The sequence below is a fragment of the Cavia porcellus genome, unplaced genomic scaffold, assembly GCF_034190915.1.
Source record: "Cavia porcellus strain 051 isolate PalLab524CR breed Dunkin Hartley unplaced genomic scaffold, mCavPor4.1 scaffold_16, whole genome shotgun sequence".
Taxonomy (NCBI): domain Eukaryota; kingdom Metazoa; phylum Chordata; class Mammalia; order Rodentia; family Caviidae; genus Cavia; species Cavia porcellus.
Genome location: NW_026947499.1, coordinates 30,966,817 through 30,994,595, shown reverse-complemented (window position 1 = coordinate 30,994,595; position 27,779 = coordinate 30,966,817). Strand labels below are relative to the sequence as shown.

General features: G+C 40.1%; 1 protein-coding gene across 1 annotated transcript in view; it reads left to right on the top strand.

Moving 5' to 3' along the window:
• Mapk1 (mitogen-activated protein kinase 1) overlaps positions 1–26,888 on the top strand; it is an 85,555-nt gene extending 58,667 nt beyond the window's left edge. Inside the window, exons 7-9 of the mRNA XM_063226138.1 lie at positions 17,299–17,408; positions 18,002–18,127; positions 25,226–26,888. Of these exons, the coding sequence (XP_063082208.1) occupies positions 17,299–17,408; positions 18,002–18,118 (227 nt within the window). The 3' untranslated portion in view covers positions 18,119–18,127; positions 25,226–26,888. The remainder of the gene's footprint in view (positions 1–17,298; positions 17,409–18,001; positions 18,128–25,225) is intronic.
• The last annotated feature ends 891 nt before the right edge of the window (positions 26,889–27,779 follow it).

Genomic DNA, 27,779 nt, shown 5'->3' with positions numbered 1-27,779 from the left:
AATATATAGTGTAACTTTTTTGTTTATTGTATTACTCCATTTGGGGATAATATGGGTATTTAAGACAAAGTCAAAGTAAGACCTGTATTAATCAAAATTAATCTACCTGGATAACTTTGTCAAGGTCAGTTAGAGCTTCTCAGGGTTACTTTAGGGATTATGTGAGAAGCCTCTTAGCTCCTCCAGTTTGTTTTTTGATTTGAGTTAATAGGATCATGCAAACTGGGCCTGGTGGCACATTCAGGAGGCTGAGTCATGAGGGTTGTTGCAAGTTCAAGACCAATCTGGACTACAAAAGACCAGGAAAAAAAAAAACTGTTGTGCTAAGGCCAGACGTGGTTGCACACACCTGTAATCCCAGTACTTGAGAGGCAGAGGCAGATGGATTGCTGGGAATTAAGGCTAGCCTGGGCTACTCAGTGAGACCTTGTCTCAAAATAAATAAATAAATAAATGAAAGAAAGAAAGAAAGAAAGAAAGAAAGAAAGAAAGAAAGAAAGAAAGAAAGAAAGAAAGAAAGAAAAAGATTGGGTCTTGCAAAGCATATAGGTCAGGCTGGCCTTGAACTTAATTGTAGCCCAGGATGCCTCAGGTTCCCATCAACCTCCCAATTGCTAGGAGGCTGGCTAGTGCCACCATGCCTGGCCAGTTCCTCTAGTTTTCTACCAACTCTGTCATTTGTCAAGCTGAGTCATGGTCTTGCCTGACCATATGGTCTTCCTTGGAAACATGAGGATATTTCCCTCGTTAGTGATCTTTTTGCAAAATGCACATTGGTTGACTCCTATCTTCTGTGGACTACTCCTGCTCAGGAGATTGGGTGACTCACCAGAGGTGTAGGATGCTATTTAGCAGGGTTCTGTATGCCCTGGTACTGGCTGACTTCGGAGGCAAAAAACCAAAATATTCACTATTTTCTTAGCTCTTTCATCCTTTTTAACTTTGGTCCCCAAACCTCAGTTGTTAAACACTTAGAAGGTCAGTTGTATCAGTCTTTTAAGTGTGAACCACAGAACTTAACCCAAATATTAGGAATCAGTGTCATATTCTCTGTCCTATAGGTGATGGCTACTGCCTTAACACATTGTTTAGATTGTCTTTTAGACATCTTATTCCTGCAGAATGTTAACAGATAATAGTTACAAAGTTATTCAAGAAAAGTACAAAATAAAAATAACAAGAGCAAACAGTATTTTAGGATAATAATTAGTATGACATTTTTATACCAGAAACATCTAGTTTGTTATCTCTAAAAATATATTGACATTTCCACTTGAATGTAAAATAATAAGCTACTGCTCTCCAACTATAAAATATTAAATAGATTCTCATCTAAATTTTATAGTTTTTAAATGAAGCGTTTATCATGTAGTTGTTTACAGATGTGCTTTGTAGGTGACTAATGCCCAATTTTTAATTATTAAGTCATATTGCTTGGAGTATGTTTTGTTTTGGGTCCATCTAACTATAATAATACAATTAGAAATATAAACATAAGCATGAAAATACCTGTCATTTCAAACAGTTACAGACTTCTAAACCAATGTATATCTCATTTATATAATAACAAGATGCTTATTCAGTCAGAGTCAGTAAATGTAGATCATTTTTTTTTAAATTTATTTTGGATTTTCATACCAATTTTTAAAAAACGTATTTTTTTTTAAAAAACTGGAATTTTCATTAGAATTAGACTATTATTAGATTAGTTTTTAGAAAATTGTTATCTGCCAACTGTTTCACCTCAAAATGTTTCTTGAAATCTGCAAAGTTTTCTAGTTCTCTGTATTAAGAGGCCTTGTAAATTTTATAGTGAGATTTATTACTATTTTACATTTTAATACTCTTGATGTATATTATTTTTGTCACCATGAAGTGAAAGTTTAGTTGCTTTTCAGTAAACTTTATTTTTATGAAAAAAATTTTGGGGGCCGAGGATTTAGCTCAGTGGCTCGCTTGCCTGGTAAGTGCAAGGTCGTGAGTTCAATCCTTGGTACCAAAAAAAAAAAATTTTTTTTTTAAGACAAATTTCTTATTATATAGTTACAGGATGACCTTGAACTCACTATGTAGGCCAGGCTGGCCTGAAACTCAGCAGTCCTCTTGCCTCAGCTTCCTGAGTTCTGGGATTATGGATATGCACCACCATGCCAGACCTAGAGTTTTAAATGCAGGAATAAATATCACATTTGAAGTGCAACAATGCAAAGAATTTGGATAATTTTAGATGTTTAAGGCCTAGATAGAATTTATATTGTGAAAAAGAGAACACTTACTGGTTTCTTGGCATTAAGCTTACATAATTATTTTCAGATCATTTTATTAGAACATATAATTTTAATTCTGAAAGCTTTTTAATATAGACGAAGCTCAGACTTGCAGCATATTTTGACCTCTGGTGTACATACATCTCTGGTCCCTGATACATGTAGGACTGCTGTAATCAGAGATAAGTTATTTAACCAGCTCAAACTCATGGTGGAAAACTTTTTAAAAGAAGCTGGGGCTGGGGAGTTAGCTCAGCAGCATAAGCACCTACCTTGCAAGTGTATGGTCATGAGTTCGATCCCTGGTACCAATAAAAAAGAAAAAGACCAAAAAAATACAACTTTTTAAAAGAAGCTAACATTAACCTTAACCCTTAAAGCTCAGTTACTTGCCTGGGTAGGGGCACATGCCTGTAATCCCAGCACTCAGAAGGCTGAAGCAGGAGGATTGCTATGAGTTTGAGACCAACTTAAGATACAAAGTGAGTTCAAGGCCACCCTAAACTGCATAGCAAAGCCCTATCTCAAAAAGACCTCTCCACAAGAAAAACTCATTTCTTCAGTAATTGAAAACCTAAAAAGTTGTCTTGATAAAACAAAATCCCTAGTGACATAATCCTGTTTTCCTAGCACTCAGAGGGCTGAGACAGAAGGATTGCTCCATGTTAGAGTCCTTCTTGGACTATACAGCAAGATTTTTTTTCAAAAGAAAACCACAAAACATTTTGTTTCCTAGTCTCGTTTTTAAAAGTTTATCCAAGAACATTTTAGTATCTTAAACCTTTTTTGCTTTAGACATAGAAAACTAATTTTTTTCCTCTAGCCAATTTAATTAAATATAATTTCCCAGTTGCATTTGTTGGGGTGGGATACAGTAAGGCTTTGGGGAAATACTGGAGGAGCTACCCATCAGCAGTAAAAGCTGAAGCAAATTAGTTCAAGCAGCTGCTTTCAGCTGTAGAGGGGAATATTATCTCCTAAGAGGATTCATTTATGGAAAATTCTTTTGGTATTACTTTAATAAAGAATTATATATTGGAAATTTAGCTCAATAAACTTAAAGCAACGTTAAAATATATATAATTTTTAAGACACATTTAATAGACCAAAATATATTTGTGTAAACCTGTAGAAGCCAAGAGTACTCAAATTTGTGTCTAGCAATTGAGTCACTTGTTATGAACATTTAAAAGCATTAATTCCATTTGTGTTTACTTATTTACTCATTTTAAGAGTTTAGATTATTCATGTGAACCAAAGCATAATATAGTTAACATTTTAAGCCATACATAAAAAAAATTTTTTTTGGTCTTTTGTGGCAGTCTCTCTATGCAGTTCAGGCTGGCCTTGAGCTCACTTTGTAGCTTAGGCTGGTCTCAAACTCAGTGATCCTCCTGCCTCAGCCTCCCAAGTGCTGGGATTACAGGCATGAGCCACCATATAAAATTTTTTAAAGAAAAGCTCTTGGGGCTGGGGATTTAGCTCAGCGGCATAAGCGCCTGCCTTGCAAGCAGGCAGTCATGAGTTCGATCCCTGGTACCGATAAAAACGAAAAAGACCCAAAAAAAAAAAAAAAAAAAAGAAAAGCTCTTAAGTTGTGCACAGACAACAATGAACATTACATTTATAAAACCAAGTTTTAAGATGCATAAAACCAAGTATTATTTTGATTGACCAGCAACCTAGCCAAAACAGGTTGCCAATTTTTAAAAAAAAAATTTTGTGTTAAAGTTAATAAAACCAAGCAAAAGAAAATAAAGCCAGTCGAAACAAACCAGTGTAAAGGACACAGGATTTCAAAACAATAGGAAATCAACAATGATTACCATAGTGCTTCTTGTTGTCTTCAAAATAGCTGCCCATACCTTCAGACAGAAAAAAATCAAAACAGAACAAATAGAACCAGTAAAAACAAAACAATGAATGCAATAAAGGACTTCAAAACAATAATAAGAGTAAACCCAAAGTGCCTACTGTAACATATCTTGTTGTCTTTGAAATAGCTGCCTATGCTATTGGATATAATAAAATCAAGCAAAACAATAAACCCAACAAAACAATGAAAATGATACAGGATTTCAAAACAAGGTAATAGGAATTAGCAATGGCCACCACCTTCAGAAGAAGATCCTCCATAGATGCTACATTGAGTATTGTTATCCTCTGAATAGATGATCAGACTACTGGCTTTAGACCTGCAAAGTCAGTGAAACACTAAACACTGCAAGCATTAAATTGTATTTTACCACAGTAACTATCATCACAGCTTACATTTTTCCCGGGTGCTTACAGCAGGGGGATGAGTAGGAGTAGGAGCTGGCATCTGCCTGTTCCCCCAGCAGCACACATGGTGCTGATTCGCAGGGAAGGCTTTCTTCTTGGTGACTTGTTCTCTTCTCCTGTAGTCCGCGAATGGTGCTGACTCACAGGAAAAGGCTGGCCTTGGTGTACCCTCAGTGGCCCAGGCATGCTACTGATTCGCAGGGCTTGCTTCTTGATACCTTCTTGTTCTCTTCCCCTGCAATCCATGAATGGTGCTGACTCTTAGGAAAAGGCTGGTGTCTAGCTGTCCCTCTCAGTGGCCTATACGGTGCTGATTTGCATGGAGGGCTCGCTTCTTGGTGACCTCTTGTTCTCCTCACAGGTTGCCACTTTAAAAACATTTAGTCTTGGGGCTGGGGATTTAGCTCAGTGGCTTAAGCGCCTGCCTGGCAAGCACGAAATCATGAGTTCGATCCCCGGTACCAAAAACAACAACAACAACAAAAAACATTTATTCTTATCTTAGTAACCAGTTTACATTGTTAAGCCATATGAATAAAGGGCATTCAGCTAATTTTCATGAGTGTCCATTTATCTGTACACCAACTTAAATAGAACTTTTGGAGATACAAATATCCCAAGGGTCAGAATAAATCTATATATTCTCCAAAAATTAATATATAGTAACATACATCTTAACCTAAATTATACATACCCTTTATATTACCAAACTTTAAGGTTCTTATTTGCAAGTTTTATGGAATCATGAGCCTAGCAGGTTTTATCCTGTGGTGAGTTTGATAATCCTTGAATATCTATACATTTGGTGTGTATGTGTGAAGTCATAACTGAGCCAAAAGTCAGTAAGGGGAAAATAGATAAATTGATATGACCTTTAAAAAAAGTTTAGTGAAGCAACTGCAGGTACTTTAGCCATTTGTTAGAAACAAATTAGCAGACATGGAGACAAAAGAACATGTGTGACTCAAAACAATTACATTAAATCAGAGTGTACTTCTAGATGTATTGGCCGTGTTAAATTATAATAATTTTCTGTTACAGGTTCATAACTATAAGTACATTATTCAGTTAGAATTATTCCTACGGGGTGTCAATTAGAACTTCCTTTTTTATTTTGGTACTGGGGATCAAACTCTCAACCTCACGCTTGCTAGTGCTTATGCCGCTGAGCTAAATCCCCAGCCCCCTAGAACTTCCTATTTAATGTAAATAATAACAGTATAGTCCAAGCTACTCGGAATACTTTTTTCCTGTTAACATCACAGACCTACAAGGGCCAGAGGCAGAATGAGAGAAGAGCTGCAGATCATTAAATGGGTTCTTCATCATTTTTCCTTCCTTCTGTTATTATAAAATCAAGTTTGAGGCTTTGTCCTCCCTCTCTTTCTCTGTCTCTCTCTTTCTGCTTTCTCTTCTGTCTCATTATGTAGTTCAAACTGGCCTTGAATTCACTATGTAACTCAGACTCAAACTGACAATCCTCCTGCCTCAGCTACCCGAGTACTGGCATTACAGGTTTGTACCACCATGCCTGGCATACCTTGTCATTTTACTCTTTAGTTTACACTTACAGAAATATAATAAAAAATTCAACTTAAAAAAAAATTGTGTTTTAGGGGGCTGGGGATTTAGCCCAGTGGCCTAAGTGCCTGTCTGGCAAGTGCAAGGTCATGATTTCAATCCCCAGTTCCAAAAATAAATAAATAAATAAATAATCCTCGTTAAGAAAAATTCTGTTTTAAATTGGTCCTACTTTTGTGAAATGGCCTGAGGTGACATTTTTGAATCATTGACTTACCCATAATTGTTTAAGATATGCAGTTGGGCCAGGGATATATAGCTCAGCAGCACAGCGCCTGCCTGGGAAGCCCAAGGTTGTGAGTTCAAGTTCCGATACAAAAAAAAGAAAAAAGCCTGATGTGCAGTCTAAGGTTTCACTTGTGTATTTTTGAAAAGATAACTGAGAAATATGAAAAGCTAGGGTTCTTGTAGGTGCCTGAGGTCAGATTGGCCAGGTATCCCACCCCAGCCTTCACTGGTTCATGCTGCCTGCACATCCTGTCCCAGCTTTCCCAGGGTCAGTCCCAGGTCTACCCTAACTTGCCTGGGCCCATGCATATACATGCTGCCTCCAGATTTCTCAGGGGCACAGTGCATGCATAGTCCACGCACTTTCTGACAGTCATGATAGAAACCTGTCCCAGCTGGATAGTCCTGTTGCTGTTATAACCAGAGAACAAAAGTGTCTTTGCCCCAGTAAAAAGCTACTTCCAGACACTGAGCTCTCAAAAGTGCATAAATTTGTTTGTATCTCTTATAGTAGATTGAAAAAGCTAAAAAACAAATAGAACTGCTAGGATTTACTTGAGGCCACCTCAAAGTCTTAAATCTAGGGACCTGCAACATATGTGAAGAACTTATTGAAGGTTTAAAATCTAGCGATATCATTCAGTAAGTACAGAGCACATACAGTTTTAGATAGGGAGATAAATATGAGACTAAATTTAACAAGATGGAACAAGCTGGCACTAGAGAAGCAAAGAATATTACTGTGATATGCTGTAGGGTTGTAGCAGGTAGCTCTAGGACTGAAGAAGTTCATGGTGTGTGGAAATGGTGGAAGAAGTTCATGGTGAGCCGAAATGGGTCTCTACTTGTGGGGAGCCTTTGAACAGACCCCTGATGGCATGTATCCTTAAGGTGTGGCTGTGTGGAAGGGAAATACTTATTCCCTCTCCCCAACACAGCTTAGAGCTGCTGGTTGAGGAAGAGGAGAGGGAAACAGCTGGACTCCAGCTAAGTATACCAAGACACTTAAATCACCAGTCACCTTTGTCTCCCACTGTGTCAGAGGAAAACATAGGAAGCGCATGCTTCCCTCCTCCCCTGGCAAGAAGTAAGGAGAGACCAGAAGGATTTTCTTTTCCTCTTTGATCAGTGTCTTCATATGGCTGCAACACTCAGGAGGACACCTCCTTTCCCTGCCCACGCAGAAAAATGGAATCTATCTCTTGAAGGTGTGAAAAAGCTCAAGGTCCTGTTCATCCTCCTCCATCCTCTAGCTCTAGTGCTCCCTACTAATTAATACTTTTAATAAAAAGTTAAAGATGAAAGATTCCAGGTAGGTGAAGAGAAAGGGAATGACTATAGGAAAGAGAGAGGAGAAAAAAAAACTGAGCACCTCTTTAGTTTGAGTATATAGACTCTAGCAGGTCCTGAGGAGTGTCAGCTACCAGCTATCACCTAGATGCCCACTGCGATCTATATAGCTTAAGATATGTTCCCAGCCACCCAGAAAGCGGAGCAGTGGTGTTAGGCAGGCCAGGGTTGGTTTCTGAGAAGGGGAGAGGCAAGGGAGGGAAACGGAGGATTAAAAGAACACTTTATAAGATCCTGTTTGATCTGAAGTATGTGCTTAGAACCCAAGGATAGCTTCCTTAAGTGTCATCCTGAGGTCAGTTCTTGTGTCTCAAGAATAGATAGATGTGAGAAAACTTTGCTCAGGACGCCAGGTGGGTCTGTCCTTACAACTCTGTGATGAGCAAGTTTTCAATCTTATCTAATCCAGGAATCAGGTGTATTGATTTGAGGGATATCTAATGAGGCCTCTGTTCATCTTAGTGTACCTCTTGACACCTCAACTCTGGTTAGAGGGAGCAAGTGCCTCATCTTCAGTGTTTTTATATATAAGCACTCATTTTCTAGGTACTTGGAAGCCTCTGACTGCTGAAAAGGAAAAACCTAAAGCTGCAGAGATTTGCAGAAAGAGAAAAAAAAGGGAAGAGAAGGTGGAGTAAGAGAGCAAGGAAGATAGACAAGGAAGAGAGAAGAAACAAGAACTAATGCAACAGAGGTCAAGAGACTGGGAAAGGGGAAAAACACAAAAAGCATTTGGCCAGACTTAATCAGAGTCATGGTTCTGATGCCTCTTTACCTCCTGCCACTGGCTCTCCAGAAGAAATGTCACTGGACACGGTCCAGAGAGGTCCGCAGAGCAGAGCTGGAGAACCTTGATTGAGTCCATCCAGTGGGCAGGTTATGGGTTGATGACTTCTATCACAGTAAAAACAATTTCATAACACATCAGCAAGAGACATAAAAAGATTAGGCAAAATTTTAAAAATATACACTCAGAGAAATAAGAGTATGGGCCCTCAAGAAAAAGGCGAGGTGACTTTACAGTGGGGACTCTACCCTATATTATTAAGGTGGGGGCACTATAAAAAAGTGTCCTTTCTCCTTTTAGATGGAGAAAAGAATCTGAATGTCTAACCAGAGAGATGACAACTTCCCAGCATTTTATTTCTTGTCCTTCAGTATGTATATACATGTCTATTTTTCCTAAAATTTACTTTTTAAAAATAATTAGACCCCGTCTCAAAATTTAGAAAACAAAAAAAAAAAGGGCTGAATAATAAGCAACCTCAAAATTCAGGAGCTTCAGATAATCATGTATTTGTTCTTGAGTCCATTGGCTGATACAGCTGGCTCCCCTCTAGTAAGTAGGCCAATGTGACCTCACGACTTTATTATTTGTTTGATTTTGTGGTACTAGGGATTGGACTGAGGGCCTTTGCACTGAGCTATACCCACAGCCCTCTTTAATTTTTTATTTTGAAAGAGAATGTTACTAATCTGCCAAATTGCATGGGGTAGGCTCAAATTTTCAGTCCTCCTGCCTCAGCCTCCCAGTGTAGAATTTTAGGTGTGCACCTCCATGCCCAGCCCATCTTTAATGGGTCTTCATCCTTGTAGGTACTTCTCATTCTGCAGTACACTAGACTGTTCTTCTCATGATAGAATATTCCAAAAGAAGCTGGGCATGGTGGTGCACTCCTGTAATCCCAGCACTTGGGGAAAAAGAATATTCCAGAAGACCTTGTACAGAACAGCAGTCTGCCACGCTTAGTGTGTCAAAGCAAAATGAGAATGAAACCAAATTGAAGTGCTGGGGAAATAAATCTGCCCACAGTTGTGGAGAACAACAAAGAATTTGTGCCATATTTAACGTGACACTTAAGTTGTTTCTCATTTTACTATAACTTTATCTAAAATTGTATGTTCTGTAGTATCAAAGCTTCCAAGAACCAACAGTAAGAAGTTAAGAGCCTATCAGTAGGGAACTGATAGTCTGTATTTGTATAAAAATACACAAGAAAATAAAAAGGAGGACCTCAGCTCAAGAGATTCCAGTTTTATAGGTAAAATACTGGAGCTTTTAGTTAATGACATTTTACAGAAGAGGAAATATAGCCAAGCATGGTGGCTTGTGCTTGTAATTCAAACCCTTGGACTGAGGCATGAGAATTGCTTGAGTGTAGGAGTTCAAGACCAGTGTGGACAACATAGGAGACTATTTCAAAGTAGGGGGGTTGTAAATGTTTCTTAAGCATAGTCTTGTGGCAAACATCTGTAATTTCAGCACTCTGAGAGGCTGAGACAGGAGAGAGCAAATTCAAGCCTGACCCAAAATAAAATTAAAGATTCTGGGAATATAGAGCTTAATACAAAGAACCTGGATTTGATCTCTAGTACTGCTAAAGAAAAAAAAAAATGTCTTTTAAATCTAGGAAAGGGTAATCAATCAGTTCTACTTGTACAAGATATGGCTACTCAAAAAGTAATTCCTCTTTTATTTATTTATTAAACCATGCTCACTGGGGATTTAGCTCAGTGCCAAAAGGACCTGCCTGGCAAACACAAGTTTGAGAGTTCAATCCCCAGTACCCAAAAAATAAACCATGCTCATCACATTGGCAAATATTAAAAAGTTAATGATAATCTACAGCATGGTCAGTGCTGTAAAGGAAACAGATGTTCTCAAGAGACAGCTGATAGAGTATAAATTGGTTGAGGCAATTTAAATTGGCGGAGGGCAGTTTGGCAATTCTGTCACATGTCTTTTGTTCCAGCAATTCTGGATATTGAACTTTTGGGTCTGCCAACCAAATGAGGGTGGAGAGAGTGGCATTTAATTTGTTTTTCTTTAAGAGTGAAACTGAACATTTTCCCACATACTTGTTGGAAATTTTTGATTGCTGAGTCGCTTGAGCAAGCAGTATTATAGCTTTTTCTTCAAATGAGATAATTCTCTCCAAAATGACTCCAATGAGGGGGAAGAAATTATCAGCAGATGGTGTGAAGCTTGTTGAATCAATTTTTGGAGGAAAACCAGTTTAAATTTTCATGCTTTACAATGAATTCCAAAAGAATCGATTACTCTTAAAAATCATACTGTTGAAAATTAACAGTATTTTGAATAGTATTTTTCTGATCTCTGCATGGAAAAATATTATCTTCCTAAGTATTAAAAGCAAACCAAGAAAATAAGAAAGAGAAAAAAAAAGATTATACTGATCAGGGCCAGGGACATAGCAGTATAAGCTCCTGCCTGCAAATGCAAGGGCCTGAGTTCAGTTTCTGGTACCGAAAAGGATTATACTGATCAGGTGTGAGCAGTAGCTCTAAAATGTTCTAAACTGAAACATTTAAAGAATTCCTGTGCTAATTTAGAAGGAGCACACCACAGTGCTTATGCTGTGATGCTCTAAAATTGGTCTCCTAAGTTCAAAGAAAGACTCTGCCGCGGTGGAGTCTTCAATTTGGACAAGTTATTTAGTTTCTATTTCTGTGAGTTCCTCTCAGAACAAATTCAGTTCCCACGTGATAGGGTAATTAAGAGGGTTATTCTTAAATTGTTACTTACCAATGTTAGTCTCAAAATTGATATTTTTCATGCCTAGAGACCAAAGACAAATCCAAGATTTAAATGAGTAAATAGCAAAGAATAAGAATGCAAAATTACAGGAAATACTGAGATGAGGAAAACTAAAGAGGAACAGTTGAGGGATAGCAGTTGAGAATTTGGTTTGGGTCATGTTAAATTTAAATCACATTAGGCCTTAGAAGTCACCTAAATGCCAAATGTTAACCAAATGCTTATAAATTATATATCTGCCTACTTAAAGGAGTACTGTAAAATCATTGGAAGTGATTTTTATAAAGTTTTGATAGCATGGGAAAATAAAAAGCAATACTAACAAAATAATACAGCATTTGTTATTATATACTGTATAATTTCAACTATGTGCAAGAAAATACATAGAAAAAATTCAAAGATGAGTGGTAGTTACTATTGAATGAATGGGCCATGGGCGGTGAATGCTGGTTCAGTTGGTAGGTGAGCTATTTGAGACCTTTTCTATGCTGTGTAATAAGAATCTATTACCAAATGACTTAGGCCTGAAGCAGGACGTTATTGGCTTTCATAACTGAAAGGTTCAGTAGAATCTGGATTCATGAGTACAGCCACTTTGAAATCAGTTAGATTTGCAACCTTCTATGCTATTTTTATTGTCTGTGTCTTTTTTCTTGGGAGTAAAAAGGCCATAGCAGCTTCAGTTTCACACTGTTTCTTAATGATTTCAGCCCAAATCAATGGAGCTGTCTGTCTTTGCTTCTGTGTGCCCAGTTTGGATGCCACATCCACTCCCGACTAGTCATTGTGGCCAAAGGTGAACCCAAGTGAACATGACCCAACCAGTATCACCATTCCTATATTCCCATTGCTCAGCCAGAGAACACTAGAATGCTGTATACTTCTGGCAGGCAAAACCAACAGATTACCATCATCATGGAGAAAAGTGAGGAGCTTTGTCTCCCGTGTGTGTGTGTATATCAGATATGTATATGTAAAATGAAGTTCATATCAAAATTCTGAACTCAAACTTAGGATCTTCCTGCTTGAGACTCTTTTAAGTACTGGGATTATAGGTGCTTGCCATTGCATCTGTCTGCTTTGAGAGTTATTTAATTCATGGCCTTTGAAATCATTTAAGAGGCAGAGGAAATAAAGCATGATGGTGAACCTTTTAGAGCTTTCAGTGAGGCAAATAGCCCACTGTAGCATGTGTGCCACAGGTTCCTCACCACTAAGAGAAATGAGACTGTAAGAAGCTAGAAACCATGAACTTCCAGTGAGCAGTGGGATAGGGTTAGAAATTCTTGAAAACTAGAATGGACAAAGAGAACTGGTGGCATAGCACTTCACAGAAATGGAAGGTGGGGCCGGGGATTTATCTCAGCAGCATAAGTGCTTGCCTGGCAAGCTCGAGGTCATGAGTTCGATCCCCAGTACCGCCAAAAAAAAAAAAAAAAAAAAGAAAGAAATGGAGGGTGGCATGTTAGGAAAGTGAACTAAGCTGAGTGTTATAGTACATGCTTATACAGATATTCCTCATTTAACTACATAACTGTTTAACGACTGTTTGGAGTTATGACGAAGGCATGCTGTTCGGAGTTTAAGACCCATCACTTAGGTTTATGACCCATCCTTTTTTTTTTTTTTTTGGTACAGTTTTATACATCTTGTTTATACAGCCTCAATGTCTTTTGTTTGTACAGTGCACGTTTATATAGTACCACAAGTTTTGTGGTTGTACTGTGCAGTACGTAATTTTATGCTGTAGTATACATTATGGTTCTGCATGTAGAGTTATGCAAATAGCACAGTCACCAAGTTGGAGTTTGCTTTGACCATTTTTTTGTTCTGAACTTTGTAATGGATATACCATATACAACTCATTTGGTAATCAATTTATTTAAAGACCTAATCTCAGAGATGTAACTCAGTTGTTAAATGAAATCTCTAATCCTAGCTGAGGCAGAAGGACCAAATGTTTGAGCCCAGCCTGGTCAACTTAGCCAAGACCCTGTCTCAAAATTTTTAAAAACATTTTTAGAGAGCTGTGGAGGCAACTTGAGTGCAAAGGTCCAGGGCTTTTAGTCACCAGTGCCACAACGGAGTACAGGTGAGGTACATGGCAGCATCCATGTAACAGAAAAGTCTAGCAAGATACAAACTAGTTTTCCAATAGCTGTTGGTGACCACACATGAGTAATTCAAGCAGTGGGAGTTAGAACTTTGGAATGGAAAGTGAAGGTGGAAATAACTATGGTCATCCTCAGAAGAGCTTGTAGGGTTGACCACACATGAGAAGGATTGACTTTGACTCAAAAGAGAGTTGTCCCTTTTTTGGCAATGAGTAGAGGTAAGTGAAAGGATAGTTCAGAAAGATCACTTCTGGAAATCTGTTTCCTCAGCAGTACCTTCAGTGGGATCTGTTGAGGGCAGTGAGGGTTGGTTGATAGGAAGGTACATAATTGAAGCCATGTGAAGCAGATAGATTTTAGTATAGAGGAGGAGACAAACTAGGGCTGTTGAGCTGTTGAGGGCCTTGATGAAATGGAAAGTCTTGATGTTTTTATAGCACAACTGTTCTCAGTATTGTGCTGCTTAGGCCTCTGAGTCCCTAAAATCTTTCCAGGCTGTCTGTAAGTTAAAATTATCTTAACATTACTACTAAAACATCTTTATACTGTTTTCCATGATACCATCTGCACTCATGATACAGAAGCAATGATGAGCAAGGCTGCAGCACCTTGGCCTAGTTCAAGGCCATAGCACCAAACTCTCACTTCTTCAGAGCTTAAAAATCAATGCCAGTTACATAGAAGGATGTCCTTGATGAAGCAGTAAAAAATACTTGCTTTGTTAAATCTCTTCAATACATGTCTTTGTGACATTTTGTGTGATAAAATGGGAAGTGCACATTGGGCATTTCTGCTTATGGAATGAGGTTATTTTTCTCATGAAGGTGCTGGTACAATTCAGCTGTGAACTGAATAGGCTACTTTTAAAATCAATCATCAGTAATGTTTAAGAGTTATAAAAGGGTTCTGAGATCACAGAATTAGAGTACTGTTGCCATAGCAGTTTGTACAGTTAGTTCATTTTCTCTGGTGCTGCCCAGAAACTCAAGTTGAAGATGAGAGTGAAAGTTATAGTGCTGTTTCAGGATCAGAATTCTGAGCAGGTGACCAGAAGAGGTGCTAGATAGATGGCTGTCCAGGGTCTGTGGTAGGACAGAAAGGGAAAAGATCTTACAGATGGAAGAGAAGGACAGGGGCTATGTCATTATATATCTTTTTAAAGTTAAGAGAAGATGTGAAATACTGAAAGAGCCAGGGGACCATGGTCCGGTGTAATCCCAGTTTCAAAGGGACTTCCTGTTTTTCAGGGAAATAAACTGTATCCAAGTAAGTATGCAGGCTGCCATGATTCATGCTATCCAAAGTGGTACCACTGGGTCTTGGTGTGGCGTGGGAGGAGGGGGCTAGGCACACTAAGTGTGGGGTCAGCACCTGCCAGCTACTTCCCATTTTTCTTTTTTCTCTTTTGGTAGCTATGAATAATGCAGAAATAGCACTTGCAAAAAGAAGGCTGAAATCCAGTTATTTTTCAAGTGGAAGGGGAAGCTATTTGAAGTTTTTTGCCTGTAGGTTTAAGGGTCTAGAATTTAACTGGAAGGAGCTAACAGATCTGTTTTAGAAATGCTTAAGCCAAATAATAATTTAGTTGCCTTGAAGTGCTTCCCAGATTAATACAGGTGTCCCTACAGTGGTGAAATAATGCTGTTAGAATCTGTGGTCATGTCTTTCTGCGTTTTTCTTTGTACTGACAGTACCTGACTGGGCAAAAGGCCAAGTTACTTAATTGCTTCTCAAAAAGGAAATCATTTGGAAAATATCTGCAAGCTCTTGTGGTGAAGTGGTCAGGACCAGGAAGACTGATCTCATGTAAAGCTGAGCTTATATCTTAAGCTATTGTCCACACACCTGCCAGAGTATTTGAGGCAACTAGGATTTGAACTCGAGGTGTCTGAATTCTTGACCATCATGTGTGACTTGATTTTGACTGCTGAAAGAATCTCCTCCTAAACCTCACTAGCTATACACCCTGTATCACAGCTTTAGACATGAACACCTCTAATGGCCACACTGCTTCCATTAAGGCCAAACCTTTGAGAGAACTTTCTCTGCTCCAAAAAATTCTTTAGGCTACAAAGCACTGTGTCATTTATTGCATAATTTCCTAAGATACAGTCAGAATTTTGTATGGGAAAGATTATAGATGGAAGCACAAATTATTTTAAACGTATTGCAGACTTACTTCCTCTTAAAGGTCAGTGGTTGCTCCATTGGTGTCATGCAATAAAGGATGTCAAAAAATAGGAGCCAGAACTGAAGAGTGCACACATGCAGACATGAGCATAAACATATTCATGTGCATACCCTTCAGTAACCTTAAGCAACAAGGTACCTGCTATCTAACGCTAAAGCAGTCACTTCAGAAAGTTTACTGGTCAGCTGTCAAAGGTTGAACATTTTTAAATAAGTAAATGATTAAAAGTTTTTTTCTCAAAATAAGCTAGAGCCGATTCTCCAAGTTAATCATTAATAACACATTTTGGTTATTACCAGTATTTTTTTACATTCTAATAGGATTTAACAGCATAAGCGTAAGCCAATTTGTAGATGGGTGAGGTTTTTGTCATCTGCAAATAACCTACCAAAATAATAACTTTAGGTTCGATGTGGTGGTGCACACCTGTAATCCCAGCACTCAGGTATAGTGAGTGACCAGTTGCAGCTCTAGATGTTCCCAGGGGAAAAGACAATTAGAGGATGCGAAAATAAAGAAGAGAGGAAAGCTGAGGTCAGGTAGAGCCTTTACTCTCCTGATGGGAGAAAGGAAACAGCTCAACCACTGTAGCACTTTTATTTATACAGGCAAGAGGAAGATGTCAATTTCAATCACACTGCTTAGCAACATGTTTGCCTGGCTGACCTGAGTCCCTTGCCTTCTTAGAGCTGAAACAGCTTGTATAAGTGGCTTGTTTGGGGCTCTCTTATTTTCAAGGCTGGCCTTGCTTTAGCCCCAATTTCTAGTTTCAGTGGCTCTTTATACCCAGGAGGCTGAGGCAGGAAGATCACTGCAGATTTGAGGCTGTCATGGGGCTACATAGTAAGCTCAGCATGAGCCTGAACTACATAGTGAAAGCCTATCTAAAAAATACTAAAAGTAGGAGCTGGGGATTTAGCTCAGTGGCATAAGCACCTGCTTTGCAAGCGGGCAGTCGTGAGTTCGATCCTCAGTACCGATAAAAAGGAAAAAGACCAAAAAAAAAAAATTAAAAAAAAAAATACTAAAAGTAAATGATTTCAAGAAAATAGGCTTTCCTTGGAGTTGTTTAGCAATACAGTGCTTACCTAGCATGTGTGAGTCCCTGGGTTCAATACCATCAAAAAAAGAAAGAGGCTTCATTAAGTAGATGCCTATATATTCTTTAAAAATCTGTGTTCTTTATATTGGCTTTATTAGCTTTTCAGATTTGCTGTAGGTTTTTAGATCTAAGCCTTAGATTTTTCAAGGTGTTTGAGAGTCTGAAGTAGGTCTAAAGGGGATGGTGTAGCTCCTTTTTTCTGTTCCCTAACTACAAGACTCCTGATTTAATTTGAAGAAAAGTTGCTACTCAGGTTGAAAACCACTTGTCTGAATATAAATAAGTGGAAACAATGTTTTTAAAGATTGGGCTCAGGTTCTTGCTAGGTTGCCCAGTTAGGGTTTGAACTTGGAATCCTCCTGCCTCTGCCTCAGTGTTTTAAAGAACTCCCTTTAGCTACCTCTTCTCCAGACCAATAATGTTCTACCTTTCTGAGCATTGAGATCTACATCTGTCAGGTGTTCAGCACCTGTATTCACACAGACTGGCGTGCTCAGTCTGCTAGCTTCTCACCTCACAGTGATGCTCTGCTCAGTTTTGTGGGTTGTTGAACAAGAAGTATAAAACACTTTGGTGACCATTACCTCTGTTTCTTACCATGGTGAAAACCTTTGTCTTCATAGCTCTGGACTTACTGGACAAAATGTTGACATTCAACCCTCACAAAAGGATTGAGGTTGAACAGGCTCTGGCCCACCCATATCTGGAGCAGTATTATGACCCAAGTGATGAGGTAAGAGCTCATGCTGCTGACTGCTTCCTCAAACACAGCAACCGTGTCCTGCATATATGGTAGCATGTGTTGTATTTTAGCATACTTGGTCCTTCAAATACAGACATTCCCTCCTCCTTGAAGACAAGCATTGTGGGTATATCTTGAAGTCCTTTCTCCCCTGACTCCCTGCAGCAAGTGGAGATCAGGCAAATATATAAAGCGGAACAGCTGTACCAATGTGTAGCATGGAGAGGACAAGGGTATTTGCATGCTAGGCAAATACTCTGACTGAGCTACATGCGTAACCTGTTTATTGTTTATCAGAAGGGTGCTTTCAGGAGTATGAGCACAAGTGTGTACATGCTTATCAGCATTGAGATACGGGGCTAATTGATGGGGAGGTGCTGGGGTCAAACACAGGACTTCACATATTACTGCTGAGCACGCACTCTTACACTGAGCTATAACCTCAGGCCTGGAGCCCTCAGGTTTTATATGACATCAGTCCTGTGGTATAAATTTCAGAATGTGAGTCAGAGAGTCATTTTCAGTAAACTTATGCCTTAACCGTAACAACTTTTGATTATTAAGTGTTTTATTTTCTCTTAAAGCCCATTGCTGAAGCACCATTCAAGTTCGACATGGAATTGGATGACTTGCCAAAGGAAAAGCTCAAAGAACTCATTTTCGAAGAGACCGCTAGATTCCAGCCAGGATACAGATCTTAAATTTGTCAGGTACCTGGATCTTTTTTTTTTTTTTTTTTTTAATCGGTACCGGGGATCGAACTTACGACTGCCTGCTTGCAAGGCAGGCGCTTATGCCGCTGAGCTAAATCTCCAGCCCTTAGGTACCTAGATCTTTAACCATAGAATTAAATGTCATGAGAAAGAAAAAAAGAATTTAATGTATTCGCCTTTGGTTGAATATAGATTTTGTACAGATTGCTTCATGATTTAAAGCTGGAGAAATTATACTTTCCACCACTGTTGAAAACATACACTTGGAATCCTTTAATTTCTAGAAGTTAATACAGACCTATGGATTGCAAGGATATGAGATTGATGTGAAATTAAGTTGTCAGGGTAATAGCTACAGTGAGATTTAGTGTTTAGGGAAGAGAGACTAAAGCTAATTGTGTGTGTGTGTGTGTGTGTGTGTGTGTGTGTGTGTGTGTGTGAAAGTGAACTTAATGGATGGAATAAGTCTGAGGTCTTAATTTCTGAAAGTCTTTTTATTTAAGTCATTTTTAATATTAAGAAATTCTAAGGTATAATTTTCGGGGTCCTAGAACTCTACTCCATACCCTGTGCTGAGGCTTGTACTGAAGCTTTTGTGCATGCTACGCAAACACTATGTCACTGAGCTACACCCCCAACACCCTGGGACTTTTCTCTGAGTTAAGAGCATAACTCAGTGCTATAACTGAGGTGCATATGTGGTAGCTAGTCAAGACAAAGAAACATTGATAGAGTTAAAGCCAAAGGAGCAGTAGTATAGTGGTTGATGCTGAAAGATTCTGCCAGCCTGGGACTCAATTATCTCTAATAGGACATCCACTCAACTTGGTGTCTCTCCAAGAGTAACTTCTGTGTTGTTTTTCTAGTTCCAGAAAAAACTTCCCACTCCCTTTTTGCACGTGCGCCAAGCCCTCTCCAATCCCAGATCTCCACAAAGCATGCCATCCCCAGCGCCCATTAAATCTTTCTGTTTCCTGTTTTGTGCACACAGATGCTCCTTCAAGTCAGCTGTTGATATGTCATTTTGCCCACCTCCTAAACTCTTCCCCCAGCCAGACCTGATAAAAATACTTCCAAAGCACTTCTTTGTTCTCATAAGGGTGCTTGAGTCTCTTTTGCAGCCCTCCCAGGCCCTTCTGTGCCAACTTGAGAAGTTTAGAGGCTTCATGAAGCAACTCAGCAGGGGCTGGGGTCCTCACTTTATAGACATCTTTATCCTGTACAAGAGGAGGGAACAGGAGATGATGTGAGTGCTACACCTATCATAGGGAGTAGTAGCCTGTTTTGTTCCAGCAACAAAAGAAAAGTCACCAATACAAGTCGGAAGACAGGCTGAGAGGGAAAATCAGGAAGATTATACAGAAGAAATAGCCAAGGAAGCAAGATGCATAGGTGTCACAAGAAGACACAGGTTTCCACAACTTCACTTTTTAAATGAGATTCCTATGAGAATATAATGAGATTTCCTATGAAAGTAGGTATGTATAGGGCTGACTTCTATGCTTGCTAGGAAATGGGAACATTAAGTTTGCTGCTTTCCAAGAAGAGAAGCTGGCTTCCTATTAAGAAGGACAGCTATATGCTCAGAGTGACAGACTGATCTAGGAGCACTTCTCATGGTCAGAATTCCCAGGCTTGTAGCCCCCACCAGTAAGAACAAGGAATCAGGGACAAGTAGATGTAACTCAAGAACAGATGTGGCCAAAAAGAAGAAAAAGAAGAAGAAAAAAAAAAAAAACATGGCCATCACATCCTCAAAACAGAGACCCTTGATGCTGAGCAGGAGGGGAAAAGAGGGAGTTGGGCAAGAATAGATCCAGATAATTTGGGGGTAAGGAAAACGTTGCTTTCAGAAGTTTGATATCAGAGCAGATAGGGTTAGAATGAGGATAGTCTGGATGGGAAGTCAGTGGAAAACAGTACTTGGTGTGGATTATGGCTGTGGTAATGAGAAGCTGTGGATTCAAGAGAATGAAGCAAAAACAAAGGCAGAAAGACTCCAGAATTTCTAAATCTAGCAACTGAGTTGGGCTGTGGTAGGCCAGCCCTGCTGACAGTACACATACCCTCAAAGACAAACTCAAACCAGAGTGAAGCACTGAGGAAGTGCTTGCTTATGGGGACATGAGGTGGACAGTCTTAAGCCAGCCCAGGAGGAAGAGCTAGGTGTAAACAGGACACTGAGGAGCAGAGGACCAGTTAAGTTCATTCTATCAACCATGCAAGTGTAACAGTCTCTTGCATTTGCCATATATAGTGACTTTCATGATCACTCACTGATGTAAAGTCAGTCTATGTGGATCTTTCTTGGCTCTTCTAGGTGGTACTCACGGTGTAGCTGTTTCTCTTTTCTACTAGCCCCATCCCTTGGTGTGGCTTGGAAGGTGGGTGTCTTGAGCTTGCCTAGGAAATGTGGATATCAGGGATCATTGTTTTCCAAGAAAAATAATTGGTTTCCTGTTGAAAGGATAGTTGTGTGGTGGGACTGCAAGCCTGTTTACCAGATCAGATCCACTAGTCCTGATCAGCCTGCTGCCTGTTGTAGATCGGATCTGCTCTCAAGTTGCCTGTGCTGCTTTTTCTCTGACAGCAGACAAGGTAGTCATAGAGACTTACATGGCCTTTCAAGGCTGAGGACATTTACTCTCTGACATTCTAAAGAATAAGTTTGCCAAAAGGTTAAGCTGACGGGCTTCTATTGCCTTTCTTCCTTCACAGTTTCTTTCAAAGGTCATGTTCTTTAAACTGGTCACTAGTCTTCAATTTGCCCTCATCTTTGTCTTAGTTCAAAACATGTGGACTGCTTAGGGTGGATTAGGTGATACATCAGATGCAGCAGCTAAGCACGAGGGGCAGATTCTGTGTAGGAGGCCAGATAATGAGTATCAAAGCCTAATTGACCTTCCCTGCAGACTTAAAGAAAGGAATGGCAGGCTGTTCCTTTGGCAAATGAGCCAACATGCTCACACAGTGCCAGTTACAGGGAAGCGTCAATATAGCCGAGATCCAGTTGTTTACCTGGACATAATATTGATAATAGTAAATGAGTCTTGTGCTTTCTAATTGCTTGCTCCCATGTCTAAGGGAATAAAAAGAGGTGAGGCAAAGGCCCAGGGCTCTTTGTCCACTAAAGGCAGGAGTTCCCTAGCCCTTCTTTCATAAGCATCTCTGTGACTTACTTTCAATCTCCATTTGCCCCCTCCAGTTAGGCATTCTTAGGAGACTGGTTTCCAACACCTTGCATGGCCTTCAGGGAGCACTCAATCTAGCAGGGGAAGAGCCATATAAGCAGAGTACCTCTGGCCATGTAGTATGGAAGGGCATCTGGGATTAACATGATGATCAGTTTTCCCCATCATTGAGTCAGCGTTGAGTACTTCCTGGAGCCAGGTAGGAGGGAAACAAAGATGAGTAAAACCCAGATTTTGCTGTCTGGCAGCCTGACAATAGGAAACAGGTAAACAATAAGGAGTATGTATAGTATTGGAGATTGTAGCAGAGAGAGATGTAGGCACAGCAGACCCTAAAGAGTAAAAATGAAGATCACATAGGCAGTTGTGCAGAGCTGATCCTCAGGGTTGGGAGCTCTTCACTGTGCAGTAATGATGAGCCAGAAGTCTGTATGTAAGCACCGGCTATAGCTGAGTAGAAGCAGGCCATAGAGGCACCAAACTGAGACATAGCCCTTGCCTCACTAAGGAACCCAGCTGCCTCATGAATGGTTGCCTATCCTGAACTGTTGACCTGGGTAACTGAGGCAACAAGGCTATAGAAGAACTTGGGTAAGCAGGGCCCCATGGGAGGACTGACCAGGTCACTGGAAAGAAGGGCAAATGAGCAGAAGAGAGCCAGACAGAGGCCAGGGTGCCTCAGGGGCTATATAAGCATAAGGCCTAGTCGTCTCCTGTAATCCACATTACAGGCAGGGTCAGAGATGCCGCATTGAGATTCTCCCAATGTGAGAACCCAGGTGTGGCAAAGAAGTCACTGCAATGTGCTGTTCATTTGCTCCTGCTGTGCATTAAGAACCTAAGATGGGGCTGGGTATTTAGCTCAGCAGCATAAGCGCCTGCCTTGCAAGTGTGCAGCTATGAGTTCGATCCCTGGTACCGATAAAAACGAAAAAAAAAAAAGAACCTAAGATACCTAAAGTGTAGTTTTTATTCTAATATTTTAACTATTCTGATAATGTTGTTTTCAACTATTCTGAAAAACTGAAAGAATTTTAAAGAAAACATCCATATTTTCACCACCTAAATTCTACAATTAATGTTTTATTGTATTTGTTTTCTCATCCATCTGTTCCTCCATCTAATGTTTTTGGTGCATTTCATCTAGCCTGATTTAGAATTTAGTTGTCTAGAATATGAAAGTGAATTTAAAAGCTGGGCATGGTAGCACACTCCTATAATCTCAGCACTCAGGAGATTGAGACAGGATTGCTGCAAGTTTAAGGCCAACCTGAACTACATTGGTGGGACCCTGTCTCAAAAAGCAAAAAGATAAAATAAAATAAAACAGAATAGAATCCAGGGGAAGGTGGGCCTGGGAGCACTTATTAACCTGTGTGCCAGTTCTTTCACAAACATTTCATTTTGGTGAGCCCAGCAGCATTCTAGATTCAGCACACATACAGTGGAGCATCTGAGCATTTTGCTGAGGCTGAAATTGCCCATCAGTGCAACTAGTCAGAGGATCTGGGCACTTTGGATCAGAATGCCATTTTGTTGTGATCCCTCCACACTTCCTCCCGCTAACCTCACATTCTCAGAAAGGTCTCAGAACTTGTATATAGATCTTTAGAACACTAAAGATCTATATCTATATATCTATATCTATATCTATATATTTGAAGATCAATCTTCAAATCTGAGAACAGAAGCTCCAACTCTGTGCAACACAGAGACTAAATTTAGAGAGAGGGGATGTTCAGGCACTCAGCTGCAGTAGCAAAGGACTGGAAAACATACTTGGGACTCTTTGGTAAAGGAAGTGGTAGTGATGTCCCTAATGGTGACCTGGGAGCTCTTAAAGGATCACAGTTATTTTATTCTATTTTGCTTGCGGAAGTAGTTGTAGTAACCAAAAGATAAAAATGGAGAATTCCTATGATAACCCTCATCCTCACCCAGCCCCATCTCTTTAGTCCCCAGTCCAGGAGGCTATGCAGGTGGTACTAGGTGCTTATCTTTCTTCCTGCTCTGCCTGTTTGTAAATTTTCTTAGGCGGATTGATCACTTGGGCTATTAACCTTGTCTTCCATTGCTTTCCCAGAAGACAGAAGCATTCTAGAGTGGTTTTAATTTCTGCCAGCCAGTAGATTTGGCAGCAACTTATGACATGTGCCTTTAAGTGGCATGGACCGTGATACCAATCTTTCCTACCTTGACGCTTGAGTTGCCCGTGAAATCATAGCCCTGAAGCACTTTGTGAAATATTAAAGTGATAGATTTTTATGCTGGCAAACATGTCAGGACAATGAGGATCTCCAAAAAAGAAGAGTCTGTTTTGTTGTTGGCATTTTGATATTTGGTCCCCCCACCAGCTATCTGAACCAGGCTTCCTCATCAGAACCACAGGACATAGAACATGATTTGTGGCAATGTTTTCACTTCTCAAGGATAGTACCGAACAAACAGATACTTAATGAAGCCACCTTGTTAAATTCAGTGGATACTTTAGGGCAGTGATTGCCCAGCTGTGGTCCATTTATAAATATTTCCAGCAACCTGAGGTTTAATGGGCCCTTAAGATGCTTAGAGCTGGGGCCGGGGATTTAGCTCAGTGGCATAAGCACCTGCCTTGCAAGTGCATGATTGTGAGTTCGATCCCTGGTACTGGTTAAAAAAAAAGAAATGTAATTTCTTCTAATAAAAATACACATTACTGCTTGGCCAGTAGCACACACTTCCAATTACTCAGGAGGCCAAGGTAGGAAAATGGGAAGTTCAAAGCTGGCCTGGATAATTTAGTGAAACCCAGTCTCAAAAATGTCTGGGCATATACCTCAGTGGTAGAGCACTGCTGGGTTTAATCCCCAGTAATGCAAAACAAAACCAGAACTATTAGGAGAGCAAAGGGGAAACTGTGTTGCTTATGCTTTCCGGGGACAGGGCTGCTGGTCAGCCTCTTGTAGGTATCTACAAACCCCTGGAGAACCAAGTGGACTTCTCCAAGAGTAAGTAGGCCACATGTGAAGGCTACTGGGAAAGTAGCCATCGACTCCCTCTGACTTGGGTGATCTTGCACTATTTTCCACGCTTGGGAGCCAGCCTTAGTGCTCCTTTGCTTCTCAAAATCCCAGCCCACCACCCTTACTGTCCACTAGGATTTGGTTTTGCGCTCAGTTAGAGAAAGCTTGAGCATTATTAACAGCCCACATTCCACTGATTTGCATTGACAACTGGATGTGTTGTCATCCACACAGAAGGACACTTAGTAAGAATAGGAGACAACGGGCTCAGGATGTAGCTCAGTGGTAGAGTGCTTGCCTAGCATGCACGTGACTGTGAGTTCAATTCCCAGTACCACACACACACAAAAAAAAGAATAGGAAATTCCCTTTCAATCTAGGCAGGAGGATCACTGTGAGTTCAAGTTTAGGCCAGCTTAAACTACATGCTGAAATTGTGTCTTAAAAAGACAAACAAGAGAGAGAGATTCTCCTTTACCATAGAACCACATTCTTTTACAAAACCCCTTAAACTCTGTTTCTACTGTTGGAATAGGTGGGTACCATGTGTCTAATAAAGGGCATTTTAGGAACACAGAGGTCAACCTACCTGTGAGTGTGTGTGCGTGCATCTTCTGTATAGTGTGGTGCAAATAGCCTCTTATTACCTGTTTGAGGAAGGTACCTGTAAAGACAGAGTTCCAGCCCTGTCAGAACCGATATTGTTACGTGCCCATGTGTATGCAAGTAAAGTGACCTTTTTTTGCAAGAGTGTTTCTCCCCCTTCCTGTGAACTTTCCTGCTGACAGTAACCTTTTATTATGGTTCATTTTTTTTTCACGTTTCCATTTTGTTAAGCTGCTGCTGATGTGTTAATATGGCTCAGCCCTAACTCCTAGATTTATCTGTTTGTATTTTTTTAGGACATGGGCTCAGAGGACTGGACGTGCTCAGACATCGGTGTTCTTCCCAGTTCTTGACCCCTGCTCCTGTCTCCAGCCTGTGTTGGCTTATCCACTTTGACTCCTCTGAGCTGATCAGAGGGGGCAGTTTCTGGTAGTTGTGGCTTTTATGCTTTCAAAGAATTCCTTCAGTCCAGAGAATTCCTCCTGGCACCCCTGTGTGTGTCACCCACTGGTGACCTGCGGCAGTATGTACTTTCAGTGCACCTACTGCTTACTGTTGCTTTAGTCACTTACTACTTTCTGGTTTGAAAGATGCAGTGGTTCCTTCCGCTCCCGAATCCTTTCTATGTGATGCCCTGCTAACCCAGGCAGCCTTGGCAGAGCAAGATTCTTTCCAGATTGGCTGCAGTCACTGGCATCTTACTTAATGATAGGAAAGTCCTACATAGGGCACTTTAAGTCAGTGACAGCCCTGAATTTGCACTTCCTCTGTTGCCTGTAACTGTCTCCCCAGAGAAGGAGCTTGTGGAGAGCTTGGATGACATTGCAGTCTACACCAAGTGTTTCCACCTTGGGAACCTTTGGAAGCATTCATGTCTTTTCTCATATCATGCTAGTCACTAACATATTTAAGGTATGTACTGTTTTTCCAGATTTTAGAAAAAACGATCATTTTTCTAAATAAAAAAGTACGGCACTCACCAATGTCATTCTGCAAACTTACTGTGGTTACTTTTATCATTTATTTATAAAAGTATAACATTTGCCAAAATGCATTATATGCAGTACTTAGTGTTTGCAAGACCTGCACAAAAAGATACGAAGTGGCAGTTGTGTACAGCGTTTGGTGACAGACTCACCAAGGTTAAAGCACTGAATGGGGGAAAAGTTGCTGAAGAAGTAGTCAGCACACTGACCCAGTAGTCCCAGGTAGAGTGCCATCTGCCTGGTGCACATGTGCCCCGAGCTGCTTTACACGGTGTCTGTTTTAGTAACCACATTCAGCACCTGAGAATTTAGCAGAGAGGATCACTGCATCTTTAAATGAGAAAGTATACAATCCTTTTTTCCTTCTATAGCATGTCAGCTTCTCAAGTTCATTTTTCAACCTACAGTATAACAATTTATAATAAAGCCTTCATGAGCTCATGACATGAAGCACTGTTCTATTGTCAAGTACTCAGATATTTCTGAACTGCTGAGTTAAGAACATCAGAAAAAGCTAGCACTAAGTCATGTTCAGAGCTCTCTCCATATTTTCCTTATCTCTTTTAAGTATTTGTTCCTGCCACTGTGTACTGTGGAGTTGACTCGGTGTTCTGTCCCAGTGCGGTGCCTCCTGACTCCCCCACTGCTCTCTGTGGTGAGAAATTTGCCTTGTTCAATAATTACTGTACCCTCGCATGACTGTTACAGCTTTCTGTGCAGAGATGACTGTCCAAGTGCCACATGCCTATGATTGAAACGAAAAATCTATTGTTACCTCTGAGTTGTGTTCCACGGAAAATGCTATCCAGCAGATCATTTAGGAAAAAAAAATCTATTTTTAACTTTCATTTCTCAGCTGTCCTTTTTCTTGTTTGTTTTTTTGACAGCAATGGAGAATGGGTTATTACTGCTTGCTAACATGAACAGCACTGCACTTGTAATTCATGGAAATAAATGTGCATCTTTATCTTCACATTCATGTTAAGATTCAGTGTTGATTTCCTCTGGACCAGCGTGTCTGAGCAGACAGTCAGATTCAGTTTGCACTTAAACATGCAAATGGGCCTCCGTTTCACATCCCAAGCACTGTCCTACACTTTAGTTTAAGATGACTTTAAAAGGTTCTTTTCCCCTCTGCACAGCCATTAATTCTGGCATGTTCCTTTGTTCAAATAGTCTGTCAAACCCTGATGACAAAGCCCAAACATCTCAGGTTGGAATCTCTGGTTCCCTCTAAAGAGGACCTGGCTGTGTACCCCACAGCTGCTGCTGGGCACAGCCGAGTGCTGGGAAGGACTACCTGGCATCATGGGGCACATGTCACCCAGCGCAGGGTGCTGACACTCACATTTCCCGTGGCTATAGAAGGATGTTGACTCATCCTCAGAAATCAGAATCACATCTTAATTCTTGCCCTAAAATACATGCTTATCACTTCCACACTCAGAGCTGCCTTGTGAAGGTCTACCCAGCATTGACAGGATACAGAGATTTGACTGTTATTTGATACATTGTGTAATAAGTGTGTTTTTGTTTCAAAAAGAGCATTGACAGTTTTATTACTCTTATTTCTTTGTATTTTTTAATGGAATGTTAATATTACTATGAAGTTAATTTGCAGTCCTCTTCTAAATAGAAAACTATCACTACTAATATCCAGGGACTGCAAGCTCTTTGCCATCCCCTTGTTGGCAACGTAGAGTCAGATTGGCATGAAACCACTCACTGCATTCTAGAGTCACTAGCCACATGCTGTCATAAATACCATGTCAAGTGTAATCTTAACAGGTGAAAAATTGTCATAACTAAGGTACCTGTGAAAACTACTAGTTAATATGTGTAATAGATTCATCTTGCCTTTTCT